This window comes from Macaca mulatta, chromosome 16 (assembly GCF_049350105.2).
Source record: "Macaca mulatta isolate MMU2019108-1 chromosome 16, T2T-MMU8v2.0, whole genome shotgun sequence".
Taxonomy (NCBI): domain Eukaryota; kingdom Metazoa; phylum Chordata; class Mammalia; order Primates; family Cercopithecidae; genus Macaca; species Macaca mulatta.
The window spans coordinates 46,542,171-46,569,686 of NC_133421.1; the positions used below are offsets into that span (position 1 = coordinate 46,542,171).

The 27,516-nt window shown below is 46.9% G+C and overlaps 2 protein-coding genes and 1 long non-coding RNA gene across 7 annotated transcripts in view; 2 read left to right on the plus strand and 1 right to left on the minus strand.

Annotated features, from left to right (window-relative positions):
* SYNRG (synergin gamma) overlaps window positions 1-27,516 on the plus strand; it is a 334,879-nt gene that overhangs the window by 119,853 nt on the left and 187,510 nt on the right. The window lies entirely within an intron of this gene.
* The window catches only part of HNF1B (HNF1 homeobox B), a 70,955-nt gene that overhangs the window by 26,562 nt on the left and 16,877 nt on the right, over window positions 1-27,516 (plus strand). For all 5 annotated transcript variants that reach the window (XM_077969405.1, XM_001112182.5, XM_077969406.1 and 2 more), the window contains 2 exon segments: window positions 18,466-18,626; window positions 24,393-24,525. In XM_077969405.1, coding sequence (XP_077825531.1) covers window positions 18,466-18,626; window positions 24,393-24,525 — 294 coding nt within the window.
* Window positions 21,606-26,665, minus strand: LOC144335457 (uncharacterized). Its single transcript, XR_013406338.1, has 4 exons — window positions 26,548-26,665; window positions 24,624-24,698; window positions 22,676-22,711; window positions 21,606-21,995 (listed from the first exon to the last, which is right to left on the minus strand). It is a non-coding gene; the product is annotated as an uncharacterized LOC144335457 (long non-coding RNA).

The following is a 27,516-nucleotide window of genomic DNA, read 5'->3' on the forward strand; positions in this document are numbered from 1 at the left end:
CAAAATGGAGAAATAGGACCTTCCAGACAGGGTGCGTGTGAGGATGAAGGGAGTGAATGTAAAAAGACACCTTTCTCAGTAACCCATACTACCCTCATTATGACTCTTAACATTAGAGAGGGCTAAACAAGGGCAGTGGGAAGACTGGCAGGCAGCAGAAATCATTTTCTTTTTGATCTCACACACCAGGGCATTCCCCCTGAGAGGCAGTGAGATGTGTCCTGGCCCTGGGACTAGAAACAGAGGTGGCTGCTGTGCTGGTGCCTGGGATGCAGGATGCTGGGGTCAAAGACTAGTGTCCCCATCTCAGGCTGCCAGGATGGCATGTGTGCCATGACAGGGCTCCTGAGTAATGCAAGCAGGCAGACAGCAGGCTGCAGCCCAGCAATCAGGGGTGGCTTCTGTCTGTAGAGCCACATGGCACTCTTCCCACCTCAGTGCCCACAGCCAAGGTGTGGTCACTAACCAAGTCAGAAATATAACTGCATGCAGAATACAAAAAAAAAAAAAAAAACCAAACAAACAAACAAAAAAAACACTCTGTGGGCTGGGTGTGGTGGCTCACACCTGAAATCCCAGAACTTTGGGAGGCCAAGGCGGGCAGATCACTTGAGGTCAGCAGTTTGAAACCAGTCTGACCAACGTGGTGAAACCCATCTCTATTAAAAACACAAAAATCAGCCGGGTGTGGTGGCAGGCACCAGTGACTCCGGAGGCTGAGGCAGGAGAATCGCTTGAACCCGGGAGGCGGGAGGCGGAGGTTGCAGTGAGCCGAGATGGGCCACTCCACTCCACTCCACTCCAACCTGGGTGACAGAGCAAGACTCTGTCTGGAAAAAAAAAAAAAGATCTCCATGTTGCTGAGCAGAGCTCAACATCCATGGTCAGCACTAGCAACCCCAAAGACTGAGCTGGGGGAAACAAGGCCCCAGTTCCCCCACACCCACTCTCCACACTCTTCCCTCTCCAAACACCGCACCTGAGCCAGGAGGGCTGGCAGCACCTTGGAGACGAGGCTTCCCCAGAACCCTCGTCCTAGAGAGGAAGAGCGCCCTTTCTCTAACAGCACCTTCCCTCCCAGCCCTGCTTACCATGCTGTGGCCCACTTGCCCACGATGACCATGGTGTGACCCTAGTCCTGGAATGTCCGGCACAATAGGGGTGGCAGGAGGAGCACTCTGCCTCTGTCAGCGGCTGATTGGTTACAAGATGCCCTACAAACACATTGTCAGCAGAATCAGCTGTTTCCAGCGTTGCCCCTCCTCGGCTTTACAATCACACACCAGCATGCAGCCAAGGGTTGTCATGGCTTTGTCTCCCTTATGCATGCTTAATTGACAATTAAGCTGGGGCTTTGAACCAGCCTGGCTGCCGCTGCTGGGCCTTCATCTTTCCAGGGAGTGTCACAGGGGCACCCTTTGTTTGCTCTTCTTGGGGGCCTGAAGTTACTGTAGCAGGCTGCAGGCAGCCATTTATCTTCAGCCTGGAAGGCCTTTATCTGCCTCCCCCCCCTATTCCAGCTCTCGGCCAGCAGGAGCTGTCCCTGGTTATAGGCCCCATGACAGCCCATTCTGAGGCCATTGAGCAGGTCCGGAGTGATGGCCTCTACCTCCCTTCTGGAGATGAATCAAGAGAAAGGCCCCCAAAAGGTCAGAGGGCAGGGCGGCAGCAAGGAGAGGGACTGGTTGGAGCCTGGTGCTCGTATTGATTGGCTCGAGGAGGAGGAGGAGGAAGTTGGCGCGGGATGGAAACTCTGCTAGCCTTGGCCCAAGCTGTGGTATCTGCTGTGTGATCTGTGGCGACCTTGCTCCCCGTACCTTTTGCTCTAGTCAGCAGCAAGCTCACTTGGCCACCACCTTGAGGAGGCGAGGAGGGGTAAAAGGTCTTCCTCAGCGTCCGCTCTCCCATGCGTGATGTGCTCACTCTTGTGTCACCTTTTGAGAGGGAAGTGGGGACTTACTCTCCTGGAAAGAAAGTGAGGCACAAAGAAGAGAAGAGGCCCCTCCAGGAGGACTTTCATGGGTCCCGAACCGTAGCCCCTTTACCAAAGAGGAGACATTTATTTCTGTGGCTGCTGCTCCTCCTCTCGCTGAACTCTATTCCTCCCTCTCCAAACCCAGTGGACTTGACTTCCCTGATGTAGCTTAGAGCTTGAAAAACAGAGAATCCTGCCTCCTGCCCCTCCCTCATCCCCCTTCACAGTCCCTCCCAGGTTACCTGTGGGAATCTAACCCTGGGTCTCAGACAAGCCAAACTCTGGGCCAGGGTACCTATGTGAAGTGCTGTTGCTTTTCCCGGCACTGAATTCTGCAGGACCCGAGGAAATCTCCAAAGTTTCCAGTGGCAAGGTAGTGACTCAACGAGAGGAATTCTAATGGCCAGTGTTGATGGAGCACTTACTTCCTTGGTCCCAGGCCCTGGGCCGAGTTCCTCTGTGCATCAGCTTATGTGACCCGCACAATGACCCTGCAGAGTAGGAGCCATCTGTAGTGTCATCTTCATTTTACAATCAAGGGAAGTGAACTATTTAGAATGGAAGGAATGTGCCCAACTTCATATTCTTAGTAAGTGGTGGGGAGAGGTTTTGAGCTGTTGCACACTGTCTATCTCTTTTTGCTTTATGCAGATGCTAAAACTTTTCAGGCACAAAATCCAACACACACACAGAGAGAGAGAGAAACACACACACACGCGCGCGCGCACACGCACACATACACACACACACACACAGACAGCCCCCAGCAGTTCCTTTTCCCACATTCCTACTGTTCCCCTCTGAATGACACCAAGGCTTTGGGAGATCACGGCCAAAGAGGTGGGGTAAGGGTGTGAGTCTCCCATTCTGGCTAGTTTACTGCTTCCTCCCCAACCACTGCCCCTGACCAAGGTGGATTCTGTGCCCTGCCCAGGCAAGAAATCAAAGCCCCCTGTTTCACGACCCCATCCCCATCTGTGTGGGGATTTGAACTGCCCTTGCAGTCGGCACCGTCTGGGCTACTAAATGCCTTAACAACTTAATGGGGCTTCTGAGACAGTGCAAGCACCTCAGCTCACCTCTGGGAGCTCCGCCCACTCCCTGGGCAGCAGACAGCGGGAGGGGTTTATGAGGGCAGTTGTAAAAATATTCATCTCAGCAGCAAAGTTCCTCATGGTAAATAAGGCCCATTGTCCCTAAGTAGCAGATTATTTCAGTTCAGAAGAGAGACAAATCTTGCCTTGAAATGTCTGCTATTGTAGGAAGCACATTCTTACTGACTTGAGGTTTAGTAAGTGGTGGACATGGGCGGCTCCAGTGTTCTCCGTCTTAGGGACTTTATCTGAGTGCCATTTTATCTCTTGAATTTGAAGATCATTTTATCTTGTGGGTACCACCCCATCGGCTGCCACTAGATTGGGGAAGACAATCAGGATATTAATGAGATTAAGAGGCGTAACCTTCAGGGTATTCTGCTGTCAGCCTCCCCCTGATAGGGAACCAGCCCTGGTCTGCATACAAAGAAACCAGGCTGCTGGGCTGGTGGGGCTCCAAGCCTTTGCACAAAGGGGCCAGGAGATACTGCAGTCCTATCACCTAAGGGTCATGCCTAATCCCCCCTGAAGGATCCTTAGACGATTCAAGGACTCCTTGCCGCCTCCAGTCAGCTCTGAGGAGGAAGGAAGCTGCCTGCAAGCACACAGCCCTGGCCTGCTGCTCATGGTAGAAGTGCTCTTGGAAACTGTTGAAGGTTTGATGGGAAGTGACAGGAACTTGGAGAGAATTAAGCACCACGGTGCAGAGAGAGGCAGAGATCTGTGCAAGGGCCTTTGAAGCTACCTGCTTAATGGAATGGAACAAGATCTGGCCTTATGCCTCTACCTGTTTTTTAGGGGGACGTACAAACACAAATGAAGAGGAGAGAGAGAAATATACATGCATATATATGTATTATACACACACACACACACACACACACACACACACACACACAGAAACTATGTATATAAAAGGAATTCAGCCCACATATAAAGTCAGATCAATCAGTCAATCATGGTTATTATCCTAGCTATTCATAAATACTCTAGAACAGGGATTGACAAACCTTTTCTGTAAAGAGCCAGATAGTAAATATTATTTTAAACTATTCAGTTGTAATTACTCAACTGTGCCTTTGTAGCACCATAGACATGGAAGTGAGTGAACATCGCTGTCTTCCAAGCAAACTTTATGGGGACTGAAATTTAAGTTTCATATAATTTTCACATAGCATCCTATAGTCTTTAATGGATTGTTTCTCAACTATTTAAAAATGTGAAACCCATTCGTAGCTGGTGGGTCGTACAAAGACAGGCTGCTTTGGTCAACAGACCAGTTTGCTGACCCTGCCGTAGGACAATAGTTCTCAAATGTGTCCACACTTTAGAATCACCTGAGGGAGTATCTAAAAATCCCAGTATCCAAGCTGCACCCTGGACCTGTCAGAACGGCTGGGGAGTGGGCCTACACATCAGTAGTTAGAATTTTCTAAGTGATAGCAATGTGCAGCTAAATTTGAGAACCAATTCTCAGGTTCTCAAATTTAGCTTCTCAAATGTTAAAGTGCACGCTAATTCCCTGGGGCGGGGGGTGTTAAGATACAGATTCTCATTCTGTAGGCCTGGGGTGAGGCCCGAGTTTCTGCATTTTCAACAGGTTCCCAGGTGCTGTTGAAGAGGATGGTCTGGGACACACTTTGAGTACCGGGGGTGGATTAGCAACTCATTCCCCTTTGCCTCCCCAACCTGTGTAATTTGCCTCACCATCCCCAGCCTTGACATCTAATATGGGGAAATGCTCTTTTAAATCCAGCCGGTACAGCGACAAAATTACAGGCTATGGAGCCACACCCAAATTCCAACCTTAACTTGGCCACTTACTGCTGTGTGACCCTGGGCAAGTCTCTGGAATCTCTGTGCTTGCCTCTCGAGGTGTGGAGACATCCACTCATGCAGATGCTGGAAGAATTAAATGAGATAATATATATGTAAAACACTCCAGACGTAACAGGCTCTCATAAATAGTAGCTGTTACCATTCCTTGCAGAGGCTTGTGGGTTCTTTGTTTTTTTGGTTTTTTAGTTTTTTCCCTCTTTCCTTGTCCTTCTTGGAGGTTTCATCCAATCTTGATTTTTAAAGAATTTGGGTATCTCCAACTAGATATTCATCTTGGTGTTTGCAGCAAACTTAGGCTGGCTTCTTGTAGCACATTGGGCATGAGGCAGTCTCCCGGTCTTCCTAGGACTTCTCTGTGACATCCACAAGGCATATTGAGTGTCGTAAGTCATTTAGTACAAATTCAGGAAACAGTGAGGGGAAGCTGGGAAGACCATGGATTGGTGGGGGCAGAGGGCAGGGTCATGACCGTGTAGCAGGAGGTCAAGTTCATGATGTTTATGTAGTCGAGATGACCGTGAATTTCCTGTAACTAATAGGGCATTTTTCTTTTTCTTTTTCTTTCTTTCTTTCTTTCTTTTTTTTTTTTTTTTTTTTGAGAGATGGAGTCTCACTCTGTTGCCCAGGCTGGAGTGCAGTGGCACGATCTTGGCACACTGCAAGCTCCGCCTCCTGGGTTCATGCCATTCTCCTGCCTCAGCCTCCCGAGTAGCTGGGACTACAGGCGCCCACCACCACGCTAATTTTTTGTATTTTTTTTTTTTTAAGTAGAGATGGGGTTTCACTGTGTTAGCCAGGATAGTTGCGATCTCCTGACCTCGTGATCCACCCGCCTCAGTCTCCCAAAGTGCTGGGATTACAGGCATGAACCATCATGCCCAGCCATTTTTCTTTTTTAGTTAAAGGAGGTGTGAGTACCCCTACCCCTCTCATGTGTATTGCTTGTTAGTAATTAGCCCTGGGAACCTATCAGGTAGAGGGGGTGTGGGATGTTCCCAGTGGAGGCTGCATCTGGGAAGCTTAATGGCCTTTGTTCTTAGAAGGGAAGTTCCCCCAAACTTCAGGCGAAGGAGCATTAAGAAGGAGAGGGTGCACACAGCCCCACAGTAAGCAAAGGGAAACCTCAGAAGCTCCTACGGGCTGATTTTCTGGAAACCACTCGCCTCAACCTGTGAGCATGCATCTGCTTCAGGTACCTTCCCGTTACCCTACACTCTAACTTCAACAACCTCCGCAATAGCACACTTGTGTGAGTTCAGCCACTGAGGAATCAACTGGCAAGTGGGGGGACTCGATGCCTCCAATGCTTTTGAGAAGTCAATAGTCAGTTTTCTCAGGACTTATACTCTGCATGTTCTTCCTAAGTTGGAGAAACACTGTGCAGATGGTCTTTAGCATGTAGACTTTCCTAAGGAAAGTCTACCTGAGCCAAGGTGAGCTGGTTATGGCCAGTGCCTTCTCAGGACTGGATTCAGATGTGTGTGTCTGGGTAGCCAAGCATAGCACCCAAATCAGGCTTGGCTTGGGTTGTGGTTCTGTCACTATCTGGCAGTGTGGCCTCAAGTTATTAGCCTCTTTGTCCCAATACCTATCCCCTTAGGGGTGCTGTGAGGCTTAAATATGATCAGACACGCCCAGTGCCAAGAACAGTGCCTGGCAAGGAAGGTTAGCTGCCATTACAGTATTATTGAATTGACTCAGAAACTTGAGGGTGTTGAGAGAACAGAAGAGCTTGGGTTCTCTCTGGGTTCTTGACAAGGGTTTTGCCTTGCTTTCACCCTGGAAGGATTGATTTCCCTTTCCATAAACCCTGCTTGTCATTTGAAACATCAGAAACAATGAACCTAAGTATTGGCAAGATCAGTGGTTCTCAAATCTCTCTCCAGACCACATAAAAATCATCCAGGGAGCTCATTAAAAATAGACATGGCTCCCTCCACCCACCCACACCTTTAGAATCAGAATTGAGAAATGAGGGCTTTACAGGCATAAGAGCTTTTGACAAAAGCCCTAAGAGATTTGCCTAGAGTCCCAGCTACTTGGGAGGCTGAGGCAGGAGGATCACTTGAGCCCAGGAGTTTGAGGGTGGAGTGAGCTATGGCAGTTGGATTGTAGACAACAAGGAGAACAGGCTACTTATTTCTATCTCCATTCATAAAACACCTTGAGATAAATTAAGCACTTTGTGCCCATTGGTGCCACTACACTACAGCCCAGGTGACAGAGTGAGACCCTGTCTCTAAAAAACAAAAAAGAGAGAGAGAGATTTGGATGCATAGTCAGGGTTGACATTACTAGGCCTGATGGAGCAGGAGAGTTCTGAAGGGGTTGAAGGTAATCCTCATGGCCCCTTGCAGAAATGGGAAAGGAGAAGCAGCCGGGGTGAGAGGCCTTGGACTAGGATTCAGGAGATCAGAGCCACCAATGAGCAAGGGTGACCTTGGGTGAATCATTTAACTTCCTGGGAATTCTGGCAAATGAGGGTGTGGGATGAGGGCCTTTCCACTCTGACAGGCTATTATTTGGAGACTGCGTGTTGCATCCAGTCTTGGGGCCCAGGACTCCGCAGCTTGAAGTACAGAGGGAGGCTTGCCATTGTGGTATTTTATTGTGAAACTCATCATCTGTCTCTCTCTCCTTCTCTCCCTCACTCCCTCGCTCCTTCCCCGTTTCAGGAACTGTGTGCTGTTAGAAGCCTTCCGCCTTTATTAGGGATCATTAGAGCTTTACAACACCAGCAGATTGGGTGGGGCCAGTCACAATAAACAGATTTATAATGGGTATAAACGAGACACCTATAACTGCTGGAGGTTAACACTTTCAGGGCCTCTGAATAGCAGCTGGCATGCCCATGCCTTCTGGCCCTGTCCACTGCAGGGTGCTTCTTCCTGCTTGGCACCCATTGGACTGGGTTGGCAGTGAAGCCTAAGTGAGTTCTTGTTCAGCAAGGGTGGAAAACACTTAAACAACATCTCCTATTTGTGTAACATCAGTTTGCACGATGGGCACACAAGTGCTTAATTTCTCTCAAGGTGTTTTGTGGATAGAGACAGAAATGAACAGCCTTTCTTCCTCATTGTCTACAACCCTACAGCCAGGGGAACTAGAGGCTTTGCATCCCTACTTGTAAACTTCAATCTCACCATGAAGAAGAAGGTCCCTGAAGTCTCTGAATGCCTTGCTCTCTATGAATGTATTCTGAATGGTAGCATTGTGGGCTGTACCAACATCTAAGCCTGAGTTGGATTTCTTCACCATTGTGTCTCCAGCCCATAGCCCTGTGCCTGGCACACGGTAGACACTCCATATATTTGTGAAATAAAGATATCTATTATAGAGGGCTCCCTGTCAAAGCATATGCAGGAAGCCCCTGTTTTATAAATTTGGTATTCAGTTTAAGAATTAAACTGAGCATAGGATTAGTTATGTTTTATATAGCATATATGTGCTGTATATATATATAGGCATATTTTCTCTTCTCTAGAAACAATGTCACTCAGCTCACCCCTATTAACACTGCTTAAGTATACAGTTCACAAATTAATGTCAACATTTAATGTTACCAGAAAGTTTTCAAAGAACATATCATGACTTTCTCCCTAATATTTTACTGGTAAACTAGTCTCATTTAATTTAGTTCTGCTAGTTAGCTTAATGTTCTACTACTTTCATTCCTTTTAAAATCTCTTACCAGGATCCCCAGGGCAAGAAAAAAGCAAGAACTTCTCCTCTTGTGTTTCCGTTGAGCAAAGTGAGGTCTAGAAAAGGGACTGGGCTACTGCAAATCAATTATCTGGAGAGACAGAAGCAAAACTGCCCCGCTCTGGGCAGCCATCAGGTCTCTGGTGGTGCTCCCTGAGCATCTGCCTGGTGCTCCTAGCTCAGTGCCCAACACCTGGTGTTGCTTGGGATGAGCCTCCCTGGGCCTGCCAGTGATCAATAGCTATCTGTCATGATGATGATGGTGATGATGATGATGATGATAATGATACTGATGGAGATGCCCTCTGTGACAGTGATGAAGAGGCTGGGATCTGGCCAGGCAAATCCCTATCACAAGGCAGCTCTGACACTTGCCAGGCCTCAAAGGATCTTCTCCCTGGGTATCATCTCCCAGTAGGGTCTTTCTTATGTAGAGGCTGTGGTGGAAAACCTCTCTTTTCTAAGGCAATTTTATTAGCCCTTCAGTCACAATACAGATGTCTGTTTATAGGACCTTACTTTTGTGTGGACACCCAGTGGCTCAGTCTGCTGATGGCTTTATAGCCTTTCTCGCTTTGCCCAGACCCACTGGGAGCATCGCCATTCTCCTTGTCGGCCAGGCCTAGAGGCCTTTGTTGCAGCCATATTATCTCTGCCCGCAAAGGCAGCTGCTCAGAAAACACCAGACCCCAGGAGGCAGACTGCAGAAGAGCACTGTCTGTCCCCACAGCCTTTAAGCCTAACGATGTCCACCGTTAACCCTTCTTAGTTTTACCCTAGTTTCTTTGGAGAAAGAGGCATTTAAGTTACTCATGTTGCCACAGTAAAATCCCATTAATTGACTCTTCTCCTTATACCCAAATCAACCCAGTGGCCCCCAAACTCGGTTCTTCAAATGTGAAACTGCCCAAGTCTATCAATACTGTTTCTTCAATTTTGATTATATTTTAATCTCTCTCTCCTTTTCTCTTACTCCCCTTTCTTCCTCCTTAAAAAGAATGCTTGCCTCTCCTTGCCCACAGAAAAACAGGGAGAGGGAGGCCAAAGCAGGACTACTTGAGCCCAGGAGTTTGAGACCACCCTGGGCAACATAGAGCCCCCATCTCTACAAAATAATAACAATAATAATAATAATAATAAATTAGCCAAGCATGGTGGCATGCACCTGTAGTCTCAACTATTTGGGGGGCTGAGGTAGAAGGATTCCTTGAGCCCAGCAGGTCAAGGCGGCAGTGAGCTGTGATTGCGCCACCGCACTCCAGCCTGGGTGACAGAGCTAGAGCTTGCCTCAAAAACGAAAAGAAAAATGGGGAGATTTAGAGGATAAATGGATATACTCCGGTCACTTCACCATCACTCAACTCAACAGTCTAAAGGGGAAAGTGATGTGGAGTCATCAGAGTTTAAGCGTAGGTTATTCATTCATCATTTACTCCTTCAGCAAATGTTTAATGAATGCCTAGCATGACTCCATGCCAAGAAGAAAATGGAGAATACAGACAAGGTCCTGCCCTCATGGGGCTTACATTCTAGTGAGGGATGCAGCCAAGGAACAAGTAAACAAACCTGCAAAATCATTTCAAGCTATTAGTGGGTCATGATGGGGAGGCTCTACATATCTGGAGCCCATTTGGGGCTTATGGGAAAGAGGGAGAAGGGTCAGCTTTGGAACACCACTGACTTGCTGGGAGACCCCCTAGCAAGGAGCGGTGCAAACAACCTTGTCCTCTCTGAACCTCAGTTTTCCACTCTGTCAAATGGGTGCCTGTGACACATTGAGAAGCAGACGGGTGTGACATACTCTCAGATGTGAGGACTGCCCAAGTTCTCAAGTGCCAGGCTGGTTCCTTTTGCCTACAGCAGCAATCTTCAGGCTGAACTATTCGTTGCAAACCACCTGATGTTTGCCTGCAGAAACTGCCACTCTGGTAGGGATGAGGCGTGGTGGCACAGGTAGACCTTGTGGGGGAGGACACGCGGAGTTTCTGTTGCTCTTCTACCTCCCCGCATGTGCAGTTTTTTCAAGTGCACCATGCACATTAGCTTCTGTTCTCAGCCAAGGTGCTTTTGATGAAAGATTTTTTTTCTTTTCTTGGTTACATTTGCTTTGATTTTTTTTTAAATAAGAAAACCAGTTTGTGGGCTTCCCTTAAGTATCACTCAACTTTTACTCCTTGAGTCAAGAATGTTTACTGTCCCCACAGGCCTGTCTGTATTTCTCCTCTTATGAATTGAGCTCCTAACTAAGCCATGTTAGGTAGAAAGGGATCTGGAATTGAAACCAGCCCAGCATTTAAATTGCTTTCATCTTGCATCAGCTTTTTCTTCCACACTCGCAGATTTTTAATCTTCTAAACTCTTTGCAAACATGAATCTTTATCCTCGCAGAGGAGGAAGTATTAATAAGAACTAGCAAAAGTCCTGTGCTACAAACAAGGACACTGAGGCAGCAATGCTAACTCATTTGAAAGCTTTAATTGCTGGAGTTCTCAGTTTCAAGCCAGGGAATTGTTCACATTCTTTTCTTCCAAATGGGCCTCTCAGAAGTTCACCAGATGGAATCATTTGTCTGTCTGCCTCTGTCCTTAAGAAAAGTAACGTGTTTAGGGAGAAGGTAGAGTTATCAGGACACAGTACTGGGTCCATCAAGCCTGGCGCAGTCTCTCCCTATGCTCTCCCCAACATAACGATTTGGCTTCCTAGGAAAGATGGCACTGTCTACTCATAATTTATGAACAATGAACAGAGTTATTTCCTTTTGGAAGAGCTTTCTCCTTCGCATGTTCTCTCCTGCCTGAGTTTAAATTCCCAGTTTCTAGACCCAACAGGGTTGGGTTGTGCTCTGCATGAGGTTAGAAACACAGGGGAAGAATGTGTGTGACAGAGCCCCAGCCAGTTGAGTAATGTTTACTCTGTTGGTGGCTGGGACGCTCACTCATGCTGGCAGAGGTCCACCAGCCAGAGGAACATTCCTGCATTATCAGGGATGGGAGGTTGGCTCTGAAATGTCAAGGGTGAACGGCATCCCACCAGATTCTGGGTGCAGCTCACAGACCTCAGCGAAAGGAACCCCCAGGCTTCAGCGCCAAAGGCCACATCAGGGGCAAGCTGAGCCCACATTGCCCAGGAATCCCCACTTTCCTCACTTCTTCTTACTGAAAGAGCAATTCTGGTCCTGTTTTCCTGGTTGACATTGCTCTTCTGTTCACACAGCAGAACCAGTGCATCTCTGACATTATTTTATTCATTCATGATTCTGGGTTGTGAAGAAGGAATATCTGCATGCCCCTTTCACAGACAAAAATGCCAACGCCCAGAAGTTAACTGACCCAGAATCATCAGAGAGTTAAGGCAGAGAGAGAGAGAGAGGGAGAGAGATTGTTAAAGTGTCTGGAGCCTGGTGCCCAGTTGATCTCTGGAATCGTGGAATTGGGGTCTCAGCTGTTTTTTGAAGCTCTTAGAGTGGAATTAAATCGCCAGGGGCTCTGTGAGCTGTAGCTCTAAGCCCCTGAAGCACAGGTTTCTGCAAAGTCTCTCTGGTGAATGGCACCCTAAGCAGTGCCTCTCTGGGGTCCTCCTGTAAGGCAGTCATGTTTGTCTTTCAACACACAGGCACAGTAGGTTCTATATAACCTGACATACGCAGCCTAAAATTCACCACAGTTTGCTAAGCCATGTGGTAAGAACCACAGGGCTTGTGGGAAAAACAGGATTAAAAGCACAACACTTGAGGCCAGGCAGGGTGGCTCATGCCTGCAATCCCAGCACTTTGGGGGACTGAGGCGGGTGGATGACTTGAGTTCAAGAGTTTGAGACCAGCCTGGCCAACACGGTGAAACCCTGTCTCTACCAAAAATACAAAAATTTAGCTGAGCATGGTGGTGGGCACCTGTAGTCCCAGCTACTTAGAAGGCTGAGGCAGGAGAATCACTTGAGCCCGGGAGGTGAAAGTTGCCGTGAGCTGAGATTATGCCACTGTACCCAGATTAGGTGACAGAATGAGACTCCATCTCTGAAATAAAATTTTTAAAAAGCACAACACTTGAAAACCTCTTCAGTGACACATTTTTTGCTTTGAGATGAAGTCTTGCTCTGGTCACCCAGGCTGGAGTGCAGTGGCGCGATCTCAGCTCACTGCAACCTCCACCTCCCAGGTTCAAGCAATTTTCCTGCCTTAACTTCCTGAGTAGCTGGGATTACAACACTGTGCCCAGCTAATGCACGTACCACCATACCCAGCTAAATTTTGTATTTTTAGTAGAGAGAGGGTTTCACCACGTTGGCCAGGCTGGTCTCGAACTCCTGACCTTAAGTGATCCATCTGCCTCGGCCTCCCAAAGTGCTGGGATTACAGGCATGAGCCACCGTGCCTAGCCAACACATTTTTAAAAGATAAGAATCCAATAAAAAGATTATCAGAGTTTTATATCCGTTAAATAGTTAAGAAATATATAAATGCTGTACAACAATAAATATGGCAAGTTTGCCTAGGGAAGTGGGCATCAGAAGGGCTGCGGGTTGTGTGTTACTGTGAATCAGTGGAAAAAGGGTTATCTGAAATGGGAAGGAAAAGATGTGACTCCATATTGCGTGGATGTGTCTCACCAGCGCACACAGTGGACTGAGGTGTTTGGAGGATGTTTGAGGTGTGCATATGTACATACAGCAGCATTGTTAGCATTCTCCTATGTGGTTCCATTCGGCTGGATGCAGCTTTCTGAATTCACTAAGTGTTTTGCAAATGTGAAATTGACATTATACTCAAATTATCCCCTAATATATCAGTAGAATTGGAACAGATTTACACTTTCACTACAATAAATACAGAACTGACTGTATTTTCTCCTTCTGCTAGATGTGGTGCTCTTTGTCTGGGGCATGGGTGCTCGAAGCTGCTGGGGTTTCATTCCTTCAGTCAATAAATATTCATAGTATCAGGCAGTCTGCTAGGCTGTGAGGATGTGACAAGTAAAAACTCATCTCTGTCTTTAAGAGGCAGAGAAAAGTGAACATATCATCAGCATGCATGCAGGGTGACTGACTCCTGCCGTAAGCCTCTGTCTAGTGCATGTAAAATACAAAGGATGGAGCGGCCATCTCCCAGGATGAATCAAGAAGAGCTTCACAGGGGGGCAACATGTGACATGAGATGCTTTCCAGGCAGAGGGAACAGCAAAGGTGCAGAGGCAGGAGATGGTCAGGCCATTTGAGAAATGCGTTAAGGTCGTGGTGAGAGATAGTGCAAATAAAACAGATGTTGGGAGGCCGAGACGGGCGGATCACGAGGTCAGGAGATCGAGACCATCCTGGCTGACACGGTGAAACCCTGTTTCTACTAAAAAATACAAAAAACTAGCCGGGCGAGGTGGCGGGCGCCTGTAGTCCCAGCTACTCGGGAGGCTGAGGCAGGAGAATGGCGTGAACCCGAGAGGCGGAGCTTGCAGTGAGCTGAGATCCGGCCACTGCACTCCAGCCTGGGTGGCAGAGCGAGACTCCGTCTCAAAAAAAATAAATAAAAAAAATAAAAAAATAAATAAAACAGATGAATCGCGAAGGCCCAGTTCTGCCAGTCTCAGGTGTTGGGGCTTTTCTGGAAAGCAGTGAGGAGCCATCAGACATTTCCAAGCAGAGCAGAGGCATGGTGTGACTTTGTTTTAGAAAGAAATCCCAGGCTGCAGCAGTGTGAAAGGCACCTTGGAGATGGTGCTCGCACAGGAAGGCAGGGCAAGGATGCTGGCTTCTTGAAACCATGCACTTCTGCCATGCCTTTGGCACTTCTGACCAGTCTATCGGATAGAAACCAAATAATCTGCGTCTGTCCCATATGCTGTTGGGAATCCAGGAATAACCCGATACCCATGATGCTCATGCCTAGGAACAGGGGAAAGTAGACGATCTACTCACCAGGGCCTCAGGGTTGTCTCGACTCCACCTTGGATGGCTTTTGCTGCTTGACACACTTGCTGTGGTTTGCAGAGCCAACACTGGGGACAGGGCCAATTAGTGGCTTGAGCTAGGAAGTAAGTGGAAGGCGAATGGCTGCCATCTGCCACTCTCATTTCTCCTGTGGGTCCTCTGTGGCTATTCACCTGGCATCTTTGGTTAATCAATATTAAACCAGAGCCCTTGTCATATGTTCACTTTAAGAACTTGCATTGGTGAAGGAAGAAGGGAAGATGCCATTCCATTTCTTAATGCTTCCTAGCACAGTGCCTGGCACATGGTAGGTGCTCAATAAAGTGGCATGACCTCAGCCTTCCTAAAAATGTCTTTTAAACAAAGACAGTCCCAGAGTAGGAGGAATTGACGTGTTTTCAGCAACTGTTATATGCCCAGCATGGTCTGGGTACTTGGACATCCATTAACTCATTCCGTTCTCTTCCCAATGACCTGACGGATGGATATTGTTAACAATGAGGAACTGAAGCTCAGGGAGGTTAAGTAACTTTCCAAGGTCACACAGGTCTTACAGGGTAGAGCCAAGATTTAAACCCAGGTCACCTGGCTCCAGAGCCTACACACTTTGCACTTATTTTTGTTCTCACTTCAAGTGTTCTTCTGAGTTTTTGAAATATAGGAGGACTGGCCTCTCCTTCCTCTAACAAGAGCACCTATTTTTGGTGTACACCTTGTGATGCACCCCCACCCCCTCCCCCCATAAGATGGCTGGCTGATTACAGCCACCCTCTCAGGGGCCAGTGATTGCCACATTCTTGGTGAGAGGAGCATCGTGGGAACAACTGCAGGTGGATCTGGAGCTGATGAGCAGCCTTGTGCCTGGCTCCCATCGCATTGCTGTGACAATGGCCCCCTCCCCACGGTGGGCAGTCCTCTGGCTTATAGATGAGGAAGCTGGTGCTCACCCAAGAAATTGACAGCAGAGCTGAGATTAAAACAGGGATCCCCCAATTCCCAGCCAGACCTCTGTCATTTAACCAGAGGCTTTTAAAGGAATGTTCAGAGGTCTAGGCTCATCTGTCTTTTAACAGAGCAGCTCCATCGTTATATTTCTCATATTAAAGTTTTGTCAGGGAGAAAACAAAGTGTGAAAACCACAACAGCCTTGGAATATGCTGCCTAGACTCTAACAAATGGCTCTTGAGTCTCTCCTGACATGCTCCCTTGTAAAGAAGCCTTTTGTTTCCTGCGGAAATCCTTGGTTAATTATTTTTAAATAAATAATTGCGTAGCCTTTGGTAGGGGAGAAGCCTCCCTGTGACCCATATTTGATCATCAGAGGGCTGGCCCTTTTCCGTCAGCCAAATTAAATAGGCTAAATCCAGAGACTGTTTGACTTGAGACTGAATCGATGATGGGGACAGGCTGGGAGGTGAAAACACACCTGACTCCCAGCGTTATCACCGCTCTCTCCGGAGCAGAGCCGCTCGGGGAGGTAAATAGCTGGTTAGGGAGTCAGAGAAAGCAGGAGAAAAACAGGGTGAAGTCCAGTTCCTCCAAAAGAACGGAGCAAGAGGGCAGCGGCCAGACCTCCCTCCTAAGTTGCTTCCAGGGCAAAGCATCAGTGGTTCTGCCAGGGTAGGATTCTTTGGAAACTCTTCTCTACGGAAAGATAATTCCATTCAGTGTTTAGAATCTGTCCTAAGCCATCCAGAATTCTAGGACCTTAGGGCAAATATCTTGGGGTCCATTCCTATACCAGCTTCCTCCCCACAGCATCCCCACCCATAGTTGCCATTTATATGGCATTTTGCAAGAAACCGTATAGATGTTACCTCTAATCCAAAAAGAGCCCTGTTGAGGATGCATTTTCTCCACTTTTCTAGAGGAAACAAAGGCACAGAGAGGGAAAGTAATTTTCCCATGATCACAGATCTATTAAGAGCAGCGTCAGAATTTGAACCCGAGTTGGTTTAGCTGCAGAGTCCATAGTCTTCCCACTGCCCTTCCTCGATAGAAATTCTTCCTTTTGTTTATTTGAAATCTACCTTCCTCTTTTCCATTGGACCTAGCTCTGCCTTCAGAGCTCATAAGGTTCAAATCTCTTTCTTCTTCTATGTGACAACACTTTGAACTGTTGGCAGCATCCTGCTGGGAACTGGGTGGCAAATGTGAGTGAAGAAAGAAGGCCTCATTTAATCCAATGGGATGGCATCAATGGCAAACAGGAGACGTGGGGGCTGCAAATAGATGCACAGGAGGACAGGGTACTGGGCACGGGCTGTTGACTTGGGGAGCTGGATGTTGTTCCTCCTTTTAACTTCATGATTTCTGTTCTTCCCCAAAAATGTAGTGCCTTAAACCAATACACCAATTCCAGCGCCATCCCACTGTCACCACCACCCCTACTAGCAGCTCCTTGATTCAAAGAATGGGGAAAATGGCCAATAGAAAAGCTCATAGAGCAAGCATCAAGCCACTACATACTCAGACAAGTTGCTCTTGAAGGTTAGAACCCAGCTTTAGCATTTGTTTTATTTTTTTCCCCAGCCCTCTTAAGTTCTAGGTCATATCAGCCTTGGGTAATGTCCTTAGGAAGATCCAAGGAAAACTGGCTTGGGGCTCATCTAGTCTCAACTTGGTAAGCTTCATCTTAGTGAATTAGAGGCAGATCACGACACGGATTATGGCAGTGTGCCTGGCCCCTGGGGGAACTTTGTAGCCTCCTCTGGAAGGTGGGGCTCTAGCTAGGGCAGGGGGTGGGTGGATGAAAGAGAACCAACAGAATCAGTATACAGGGATGGTTCATCTTGGGAAACTGGGCAAAGGAAGACGTGCAGCCAAAGAGTTGGTCCACTTCTCCAGATGATTCTATGCCTAGAGTATTTGGTCTCTGCAAGACAGGGTCCTCCAAACCTTTTTGTCAAATCCAAAGCAAAAAACAAGAACACTGTCTTTCTAAGCACCGAGCTTAGGGTGAGATGTCCCATGTAACCCCAACCTTGTCCTTGACTGTTTCATGGGCACATCAAGCAGGACTTCCATCTGCAAACTGGACCCAGGTTCTTGGCGTTCTTTGGCTTCCTTCAGTTGCCTGATCTCTGCCCAGTACTTTTCTTTCCTGAGAGCAGACCTCCATTTTGGTTCCCGAGCAAGAGGGAGGGTCAGAGCAGTGAGGCTGTAAACATGTTTGGTTCTACCCTTCCCTTGCAGAGCAAACTCCAGTGGTTTACTAAGCATCCACATCTGCCTGTGTGTGCTGCCTGCCCCACCTCCCGGCAGACGCACCTTTCCCTGTGCCCTGGAAGGCAGCCAAATGGGACCCCACCAAAGGAATGTGAGTTCTACAGCCTAGCCCCTAGACGCAGCCTCATCCCTGTCCTGCTCTGCCTGTGTCCGTGCCCCTGACCTCTTGGGCCTGGCCACAAAGTGATACACAGAGACTGACGCCTAAGCTACGGCTCTTTCAAGGGTCACTGGACAAGGGCTTCTTCTTTGTCACATGGGTCTACTTATACTTTGCAGCGCCACGAGAGATGCCAGGGAAACAAACATTTCTAGAAGGCATTTTAAAGAATAAAAGAAATACTCCAGCCAGTAAGAGTATCCTAAAAGAACTATGCGGAAGCAATAACCAACAGAATCCATCCAGTCATTCATTTATTCATCAGAAGTTTACTGAGTGGCTAGTCAGTGCCAAGGCACTGGGGATACATCAGTGAACAAAACAAAAGGGATAAAAATGCCCTGCCCTCATGGAGCTTATATTCTAGAATTAAATAAAGAACATGCCATATTTACCCTGGAGAAAAACAGCCGATATTTCTTGTGGGTGGACAGGGAAGGAGAAGGCAACTTTATTTTCTTATTACCCACCCTTGAAAACGGGGTGCCGAGTCATTGTTCCAGGGCCCTGGTGGCACTAATGTTCCCTATTGGGTTTGTGTTGTTTTGCAGGAGTGCGCTACAGCCAGCAGGGAAGCAATGAGGTCACTTCCTCCTCAACAATCAGTCACCATGGCAACAGCGCCATGGTGACCAGCCAGTCGGTTTTACAGCAAGTCTCCCCAGCCAGCCTGGACCCAGGCCACAATCTCCTCTCACCTGATGGTAAAATGGTGAGTACACCTGGGCCATTGTAGCTCTGGAGCTGATAAGATAAGAGGCAAAACAAACACAACTTCTCACAAGGCCTGCCTCAAACAATGAAGCATTGTAGCCCCGCAGGGGAAAATGAGGGCTGTCCGGAGTTGGAAAGGAGAGGTAGTGCTGGTGACCTAGCCTTTGGCGGGTAGAAGAGGTGTTCGGTTTGAACCCAGCCAATAAATCTGACAGAGTTCTGCTCTCATTTTATTGATTGAATGCCTCATAAAGGAGCAAGCCCGGTGGGACACTGTTTGTTTCGGGGCTTGCCAATGACATTTGTGTTGATAAAATGTTCATTCATCCCTCCCCCCAAGGCCTCCAAAGCCAATTTTTTAACTTAGAGAGCACCTCACTTTGACACAAGCCCCCTCTTCCTCCTTACCATCCCCTTGGTACTCACAAGGAGAGTCATTAGCAAGTCAGGATGTAGTGGATAGGAGGCGATGGGGAGAAGCTTCTTGAACTGGAACGGCAAAAGACATGGGATGCCATGACAGCGAAGATCACAGTACAAATGGTAGATGGGGTGGGGCGACGCTTAGGGAGGGAGAAACACCAGCTTTGAAGTTACAATTGCCCAGGTTCAAATCTCAGCTCCAGCTCTTAATAGCTGTGCAGCCTGAGCAGGTTACTCGATTACTTATGATCTCTTTTCCTCATCTATAAAATAGGGGCGGTAACAGTAGGCTCAGCAGGGGCATGAGCGTGATAACATATGAGAAATACTCTGCAGTGTTTGCCATAGGAAATAGTCAATCAACTGCAGTATTGTTGTTGTTGTCGTGTTAATGTCAATATCATTCTCATTAAATGAAGTTTTCTATATCTGTAACCACAGCCCCACATCCAGATGCAAGTTTAGCACACTTGGTGAAGAATGGACAATTTGAATTTGAATTTTCTACATCAAACTAGATTCTAGGCCAGGTGCAGTGGCTCACACCCGTAATTCCAGCACTTGGGGAGGCTGAGGCAGCTGGATCACTTGAGGCCAGAAAGTTTGAGACCGGCCTGGAAAACATGGTGAAACATCATCTCTATAAAAAAAAAATACAAAAATTAGCCGGGCGTGGTGGCACGCACCTGTAATCCCAGCTACTCGGGAGGCTGAGGTGGGAAGCTCACTTGAGCCTGGGAGGCAGAGGTTGCAGTGAGCCGAGTTCACGCCACTGCACTCCAGCCTGGGCAACAGAGTGTGACTCGGGTGTCTCAAAAAACAATAATTAATAATAATAATACAATAAATAAAACTAGGTTCTAATTAGGATTAGGTTCTGATCCTGTAGCAACACAAGTGCAGGAGAGTGGCTTATGGGAGAACAGGAGCATTACAACACGGCAAGGGTACAGAATGAAAAGCTCTATTCTTTGGGTCATGCTCTGTTTTTCAGGGGAGGGAGGAGCCGCGGGTTCCTGACTTTCATGCTGAAGGTGGAGCTGCACACATTCCCAGAGTGGGGGCCAGGATGGGTGAGGGCAACAGGGTGCAGAGGCCATTTTAGATCTTGACGTGTGTGCTGTGTAGGCAACACAGAAACGGTGGGTCACAGGTGATTGAGTCCCTGGCTCCCTGGAGGAAAAACAAAGTGTGGTTTCTGAGGGGAACGCTGACCCGGCCAATTCTGGTTTCGGAGGACCTGAGCTGCTCGCCCTGGTCGTGGTCTCTGAAAACAAAAATGAAAGGGCACTCCTGGGGAAGGCATTTTGCAGCCCCCTTCTCCTACTCCCACCTATCCCTTAAGAAAGATTCTTCTCCATATGAAGAACCACTTGTGTCAGTTACCTGTGAGAGGTACAGACAAGTCTTTCTGTCTTCTCAAGAGTGCCCCGAACAAGTTAGGGTTAAGGATTACCCAGGCTTCAGTGGAGAAGGGGGCCTTATGGAAGAGGTCTTGACTTCTCAGTGGGAAAAACCTTCCAGGTCTCAGCTCTTATTGCTTGAAGGTCCTTGGGGTTTCCTGTTGAGCTCTGCCACTCCTAAGAGGCAGGCTGCCTCACCCAGGCCAGGGCCGCTCTCAATGCAGCCTGCGGACACGCTTTTTGCTTCCTGTTCTGCTCGGCGGTGCTTTAACTGGGCAGTGTGTTACTGGATTGATGATTGACCAAGACTGCACACCTCAACGTTAGCAAACACCTGGAAGCTTGTTTGCGGGACTGGCTTTTCTCTTGTCTCCAAACACCCTAGTGCATGTGCTGTGTCACTATCATCAGAGGCCCAAATTCAAGAGTTTGTTTTCTTGTTAATATAATAACATGTCCATCACGGATCTTGGTCCACCAAGGCAAGAGTGGAGTATGGCTAAAAAGGAGTGCAGGCAAGGGAACCAGTATGTGCAAGTCTTGGCTCGGTCATTCACCAGCAGTAGGGTGGACAAATTGCTTAACCTCAGTTTCTTCATCTGTAAAATGGGGGATAATGATGCCTACGTCATAGGGTTGGTGTGAAGATGGCTTGCAGCACTGTTGTTCTTTGGGTCAGCCCTGTTCTAGGAATGACAGTCTCTGCATGCTGACTTTCAGTAGGACATGCCCTGAAATCTTTCCCCAAGGACTGGTTTTGGAAATAAAGTCAATCCATTTGAACTCTCTGTTGTACCGTCTGCCCCTACCCACCCCCATGCCCAAATGTCATGCGTTGACAAAAATCTGGCCAGGTTTAGGGTTATAGTCTGTGCATGTCGAACCTTTAAAAAAAAAAAAAAGAAAGAAAGAAAGAAAAAAGAAAAACACATACTGGATACTTTCACAGTATCAAGCAGTATGTCCTGATGGTGAAAAGCTCAGGCAGGCCGTGGTGGCAGATAGCCTGCTTTCAACCCCAATTCTACCACTTGGGCACACTTCTTAACTTCTCTAAATTTCAGTATCCTTATCTATGAAATAGGGATAATAATACCAACATTATAGACTATAGGTATGTAAAGAACCTAGCATAGTGAACAGACCATAAGTGACAGCATTCATATAATTCAGGCTCTCCAAATTACCATGTAAGGATCACCACTGATATCCTTAGCAGTGCCCTAGCTTCCATCAGTCCAGGAGCCAAATAGAAAGTAATGCTTGTAGCCGGGCACAGTGGTTCACACGTGTAATTCCACTACTTCGGGAGGTGACGAAAGATCATTGCTTGAGCCCAGGAGTTCAAGACCAGCTTGGGTAACACAGCAAGACCCTGTCTCTACAAAAAATTAAAAAATTAGCCGGGCACGGTGGTGCATGCCTGTTGTCCCAGCTCCTCCAGAGGTTGAGGTGACAGGATCGCTTAATTCCAGGAGTTCGAAGCTGTAGTGAGCTGTGATCGTGCCACTGCACTCCAGCCTTGGCGACAGAGTAAGACCCTGTCTCAAAATAAAATAAAATAAAATAAAATAATGGTTGCATTTTAGAATGGGAAGTAACTTGATCAAGGTTGCCCAAACTTAGCATGTGGATAAGATTTAAACTCCAGCAAAACTGGATTTTAACTCTGGCTTTTTCACTTATGAGTCAAGTGACACAGAAATAGTCTCTTCTAAAGATCAGTTTCTTAATCTGCAGTATAGGGACTGATAGTAATAATGCCTGCCCTACTTGTGTCATTATCTATTAAGGACAATCAGTGAAAGCACTTTACAAATCCTAAAGCCACACACATTTAAATTATCTTTATCACCGGCTTCCACATTTCTCTTATACCATTAACCACATGCTGAAATGGCAGAGAAATTACTGTCACTTGGTTGACTTTCTCCAAAGGAACTACATTACCCAAGAGATTCAGTCTGAAGGCAGGTTACGGATTTTTTTTTTTTTTAAATGACTCTGACATTTTGAAAAACAAGTCCAGCAAACAGGCTGGTTCTCTCTTGTTTGATGTGGTCAGAATTCCTTCTTGGTCATGTGACCCCCTAACTCATTTCTTGATGCTTATTTTAAAAACACAAACAAACCTGTTCGGTTTTTTCTTTCTTTCTTTTTCAAATTAACCTTGGACGCTGTGGGGTTGACCAGAAGGGCAGGGTGGGAGATACCATCTTACCTGGGTGCTGGTGTGAGACCTATGGTCTGAAGAGCTCTGGGAAGTGAAAGATGGAAGAAGGAAAGTTGAGTTACTCAGACATCTGGTGTATCCTAACCCTAGAGCACCTCTCATGGTTCCTGACGCTCTCAAGCATGCCTGGGTTCAGAATAAGAGGGGCCAGCCCTTTCTTAATAATAACTTTAAAAATTATTTTGGCCGGGCGCAGTGGCTCAAGCCTGTAATCCCAGCACTTTGGGAGGCCGAGATAGGCGGAATACGAGGTCAGGAGATCGAGACCATCCTGGCTAACATGGTGAAATCCTGTCTCTACTAAAAAATACAAAAAAACTAGCTGGGCGAGGTGGCGGGCGTCTGTGGTCCCAGCTACTCAGGAGGCTGAGGCAGGAGAATGGCGTAAACCCGGGAGGCGGAGCTTGCAGTGAGCTGAGATCTGGCCACTGCACTCCAGCCTGGGCGATAGAGCGAGACTCTGTCTCAAAAAAAAAAAGAAAAAAAAAATTATTTTGAGGCTGGGCACAGTGGCTCCCGCCTGTAATCCCAGCACTTTGGGAGGCCGAGGTGGGCACATAACCTGAGGTCAGGAGTTCAAGACCAGCCTGGCCAACATAGTGAAATCCTGTCTCTACTAAAAATATGAAAATTAGCCAGGTGTGGTGGTGGGTGCCTGTAGTTCCAGCCACTCGGGAGACTGAGGCAGGAGAATTGCTTGAACCCGGGAGGCGGAGGTTGCAGTGAGCCGAGATCACGCCACTGCACTCCAGCCTAGGCAACAGAGCTGGACTCCACCTCAAAAAAAGAAAAAAATTATTTTGAAACTATAAGTAGTAAACTGATTTACCATGGAAAAAGTGTAGGGGTGTATAAAACTGATGGTGCCCTTATAATTACAACTAGAGTTAATGGGAAAACATTGGAAACATTTCTGATAACATCAGAAACAAGCACATCTGTTACAGCTGTTATCGTTTAATACTATAAGTTCTAAGCAATGCAATAGGACATGTAGACATATCTGTACTAGCAAGGAAAAGACTCTGTTACCATCAGATGCTTGTATTACAATTACACACTTGGAAAAAAATCAATGAGGAAAAGACACTAGTAAGTTTCAATGAAGTGGTCATGTACAAAGTAAATACACAAAAATCAGTAGCTTTCTCATACTAATCTGTCATTAAAATATAATGGCGATTACAATATAGGATCCTTGACCAAAAAAGAAATAAAAAATTTTGTAATGTGTACTGGAGATATGGAAAAAGTAGAGAAACCTTATAATGGCTAGTGTCCCTCAACCTTTAGTAATTTCTGAAGCTGGCTAGTAACTCAGACAGTCAACAACAAATGCACCATGAGGGCAGGGATCATTGTCTGTTTTACTTACTGCTGTATCCCCAGCACCTAGAACAGTGTCTTCCCACAGTAGACACTTAATAATTGTGTTTTTTTCTTTTTTTGTAGAGATGGGATTTCACCATGTTGCCCAGGCTGGTCTTGAACTCCTGAGCTCAGCCAGTCCTCCTGCCTTGTCCTCCCAAAGTGCTGGGATTACAGGCGTGAACCACCGCACCCACCCAATAATTGTTATTGAGTGAATGAAGGAATGAATTTCAGAACTAGCCATGCCAAGGAATCCCTAAGTCACATCATGTTGTAAACTGCTCTTTGTGGTCCAAGACCACCCATGTTTCTCTTGTTTTTTTCTCTCCATCAGATCTCAGTCTCGGGAGGAGGTTTGCCCCCAGTCAGCACCTTGACGAATATCCACAGCCTCTCCCACCATAACCCCCAGCAATCTCAAAACCTCATCATGACACCCCTCTCTGGAGTCATGGCAATTGCACAAAGTAAGTTCTATTCTTGGTCAGAAAACTTGGGGGCGGGGAGAAGAATGGGAAGCAAATTAGTGCGGTGAAAAATAACTGTAGGTCTCCTTCAAACTCACCCACACTTGTAGATTTGGTTTAACTTCTTTAGCTTCTGATCGGTCTCCTTAAATCCAATATTTGGATTGTTTAGCCTAAAACAAGAGAAAATTATGGAATGGATTTGTATCCTGGTCACAGTTCAGCAGCTGTGCATTCTTGGTCAAATCATTGAACCTTTAGGAGATTCAATGTCCTCATCTACAAAATAGGTTGTTGAAGTGATCAAATGACAGTGAATATGAACATGCTTGTAAATCTCTAAAGCATGAATATGTATAACATGGTAGCTTACACTTTGTCTTGAGTTCATTCCTGTCACTAAGTAGGTGGTAGATTTTTCAGGAGGTTCTTTATGTTTGGTGATGATGAAGTAAGAATGACAGGTTTCCTTCTAAATGGGGAATTTTGTGTGGTATATGAAATCTCCTTGACCAGCAGTGAAAATACACCGAGGGAGGACCCAGAAGGAAACTGCCATTGTATCTGAGAGCTTTGAAAACTTTAAGGAGAAATAGATTGCTTTGGGACATCACATGCCTGAAGACACAGAGATGGATCAGGTCCCTCCAGCTCCAGGAGGCTCATATTCAACAGCAAGCCTGTGCCCTCCCATACATAGGCCATCTCGAGGCATGAGAAGGCTGAAGGGAACTGTGGTTGTGGATGTCTCTTTGAGAGTTTTAATGTTGATGAGTATTCAGCATATTTTCAGCTTCACCATGACAGCTCAGGCCAAGTCATTGTTTCTCAAAACCATCCTTGTGACCCTTGGATGTATTACTGGATGTCTTGGGAGAGATGTAAGGGCAGCACATGGGTCATCTTTCTTTCAACCTTGTATCGCTCCATTGTCCTCTTGACCTTCCTTGTGTCTAGGGCCCATGTTGGCCATCTCTTTGTTTCTGCCTTTTTCTTCCTTCCCTCTTCTCTCCCTAAATCAGCTCTAGCTAGGGTCGGAACTTGGATTCTCACTTCTGAAGAGAATGACTTACGCATCCTTTGAGGTCAGAACAGGGCTAGGCCCATTGGAGCACACAAATTTATTGAATATGTGTGGCTCTCACTCTATCTTTAGCTGCTTGGAAATTGACACACAGTGCATTTATTTTGGCAGAAGGAAAATGGGACTGGGGAAGCATTTGGAGAACTCATAATATAAATGATCATTTTAAATGTACTGCCTTTTGACTGGGCCCTCTGGTATATGGAATATGGTAATTATACTAACACCAGAGTTTGGAATGAGATAAGATACCTAAAACCAGCTTGTTTGCCATTTAGAAGATTTGATTAAAAGACCCGTGGAGAAGATATTCCACTTATTTCTGCAATCAAAATAATAAACAAACTGTCCCACTTAACTTATTTCTTCCATTCTAAGCTTTCACTGCCATACAGTTATATATATATATATATATACACACACTATCTGAATTAAAATTTTCCCTGGGGCTAGTCTTTATCTTTCCATTTTACACTTTCTAATTTCCTCTACTCATATTTCTCTATTATCTCACAATGCTCCTTAATTTCCTATTCAGATAGGCTACACCAAAGTGCACACTGACCTTAGAAGGATAGCTGTGTGTGTACATATCTGCGTACACTGGGGTAGACAGAGCATGAGGAATGGTGAGAATCACCAGAAAACTGCTGAGACACAGAGGTCCTACACTACGGAGTGTCAGGACAAGGAACTGGTTGCAGGCATCCTTATTTAACTGACTGAGGTGTTGAGTACCACAGGCCCTGCCTCGGAATTGCAGAAGCCCGTGGAGAAGGTGGTAACAAATTATGTGGCAGGGCCAATTCCTCACTCTCTACTCATTCTCACCTCTTCATCCTATTCTCTTCCTCCTCTCTTCCATGGACTGGATAGCAGACTTCCCAAGCAAGAACCAGTGCCCAGAAACAGAAACAGATGAAAAGGTCAAGACTTACCCACTGAGGGAGCTGGAATGACATCAGAGGCTCTCAATCCTGGAATTGAGGCACATTAGGATCACAGACTGCATTGAAAATAAGGTTCCTGGGCCCCACCTCTGAAAGTTCTGACTCATTAGGTCTTGGGTGGGGCCCAGGAATGTATATTTGTTAAAGAGCTCCCCCAGATGATTTCTGAAGCACATGCAGGTTTCAGAACTATGCCTTCAAATGTCATCCACTCTAGACAGGATCATTTGCTTTTCTGGGCAGCAGTTTCCCAAAAAGAGCAGCAGCAGTGCTCCCAGAGATTTCTCACAAACAGCAAATCCATGGGGCCTCCTGGGAGACTGAGACCGTAAGCAGGAGGTAGGACAGGGAAGCACAGTAATCAGGGTATCTGGTGAGATGCTGGCTTGAGGAGACGCTGAGCCCCCTGGGGAACTGGAGACAGTGCTGTTCTGAGGGTGATCAGAGTGTCGCACCCCCCAGCCCCCACCCAGGAGAGCCAGAAGCAGGATTATCCCCCTGTCCTTTCTGCTCAGGGCTCTCGCCTTTTAGGTTTCTGATAACAGTATCAGCGAAAGCTCTGAGGAGGCAATTGTTGAGGACTCTGTGTTATCTCCATTGATGACTTCCCACAAACCTGCTTATGAAACCGCCTCCATTTCAGGAAAGCCTCTCTAGGTGTCCCTTCCGCATCCACCTAAAACAGACCTTTTTCTGGATTCCTTCTTCATCCCATTCTTTCCCCAATTTCCCGGAAAGCAAGAACACGCGAACACAGTCGGCCCCAGGAAGTAGGTCCAGGTGTCTTCTCTCCTGATCGTCCTGTCCCCACTCCAATCCTACCTTAGCTGTCTTCCTCCGGGTCGCTCTTAGGGAGGAGATAGACCGTGGGTACCAGGGGATCCAGTCCTCCCAGTTGTGGCCCGGGTTCTAAAGAGGCCTCAGGATACAGACACAGTTCCAAGTCACAGAGGCCCT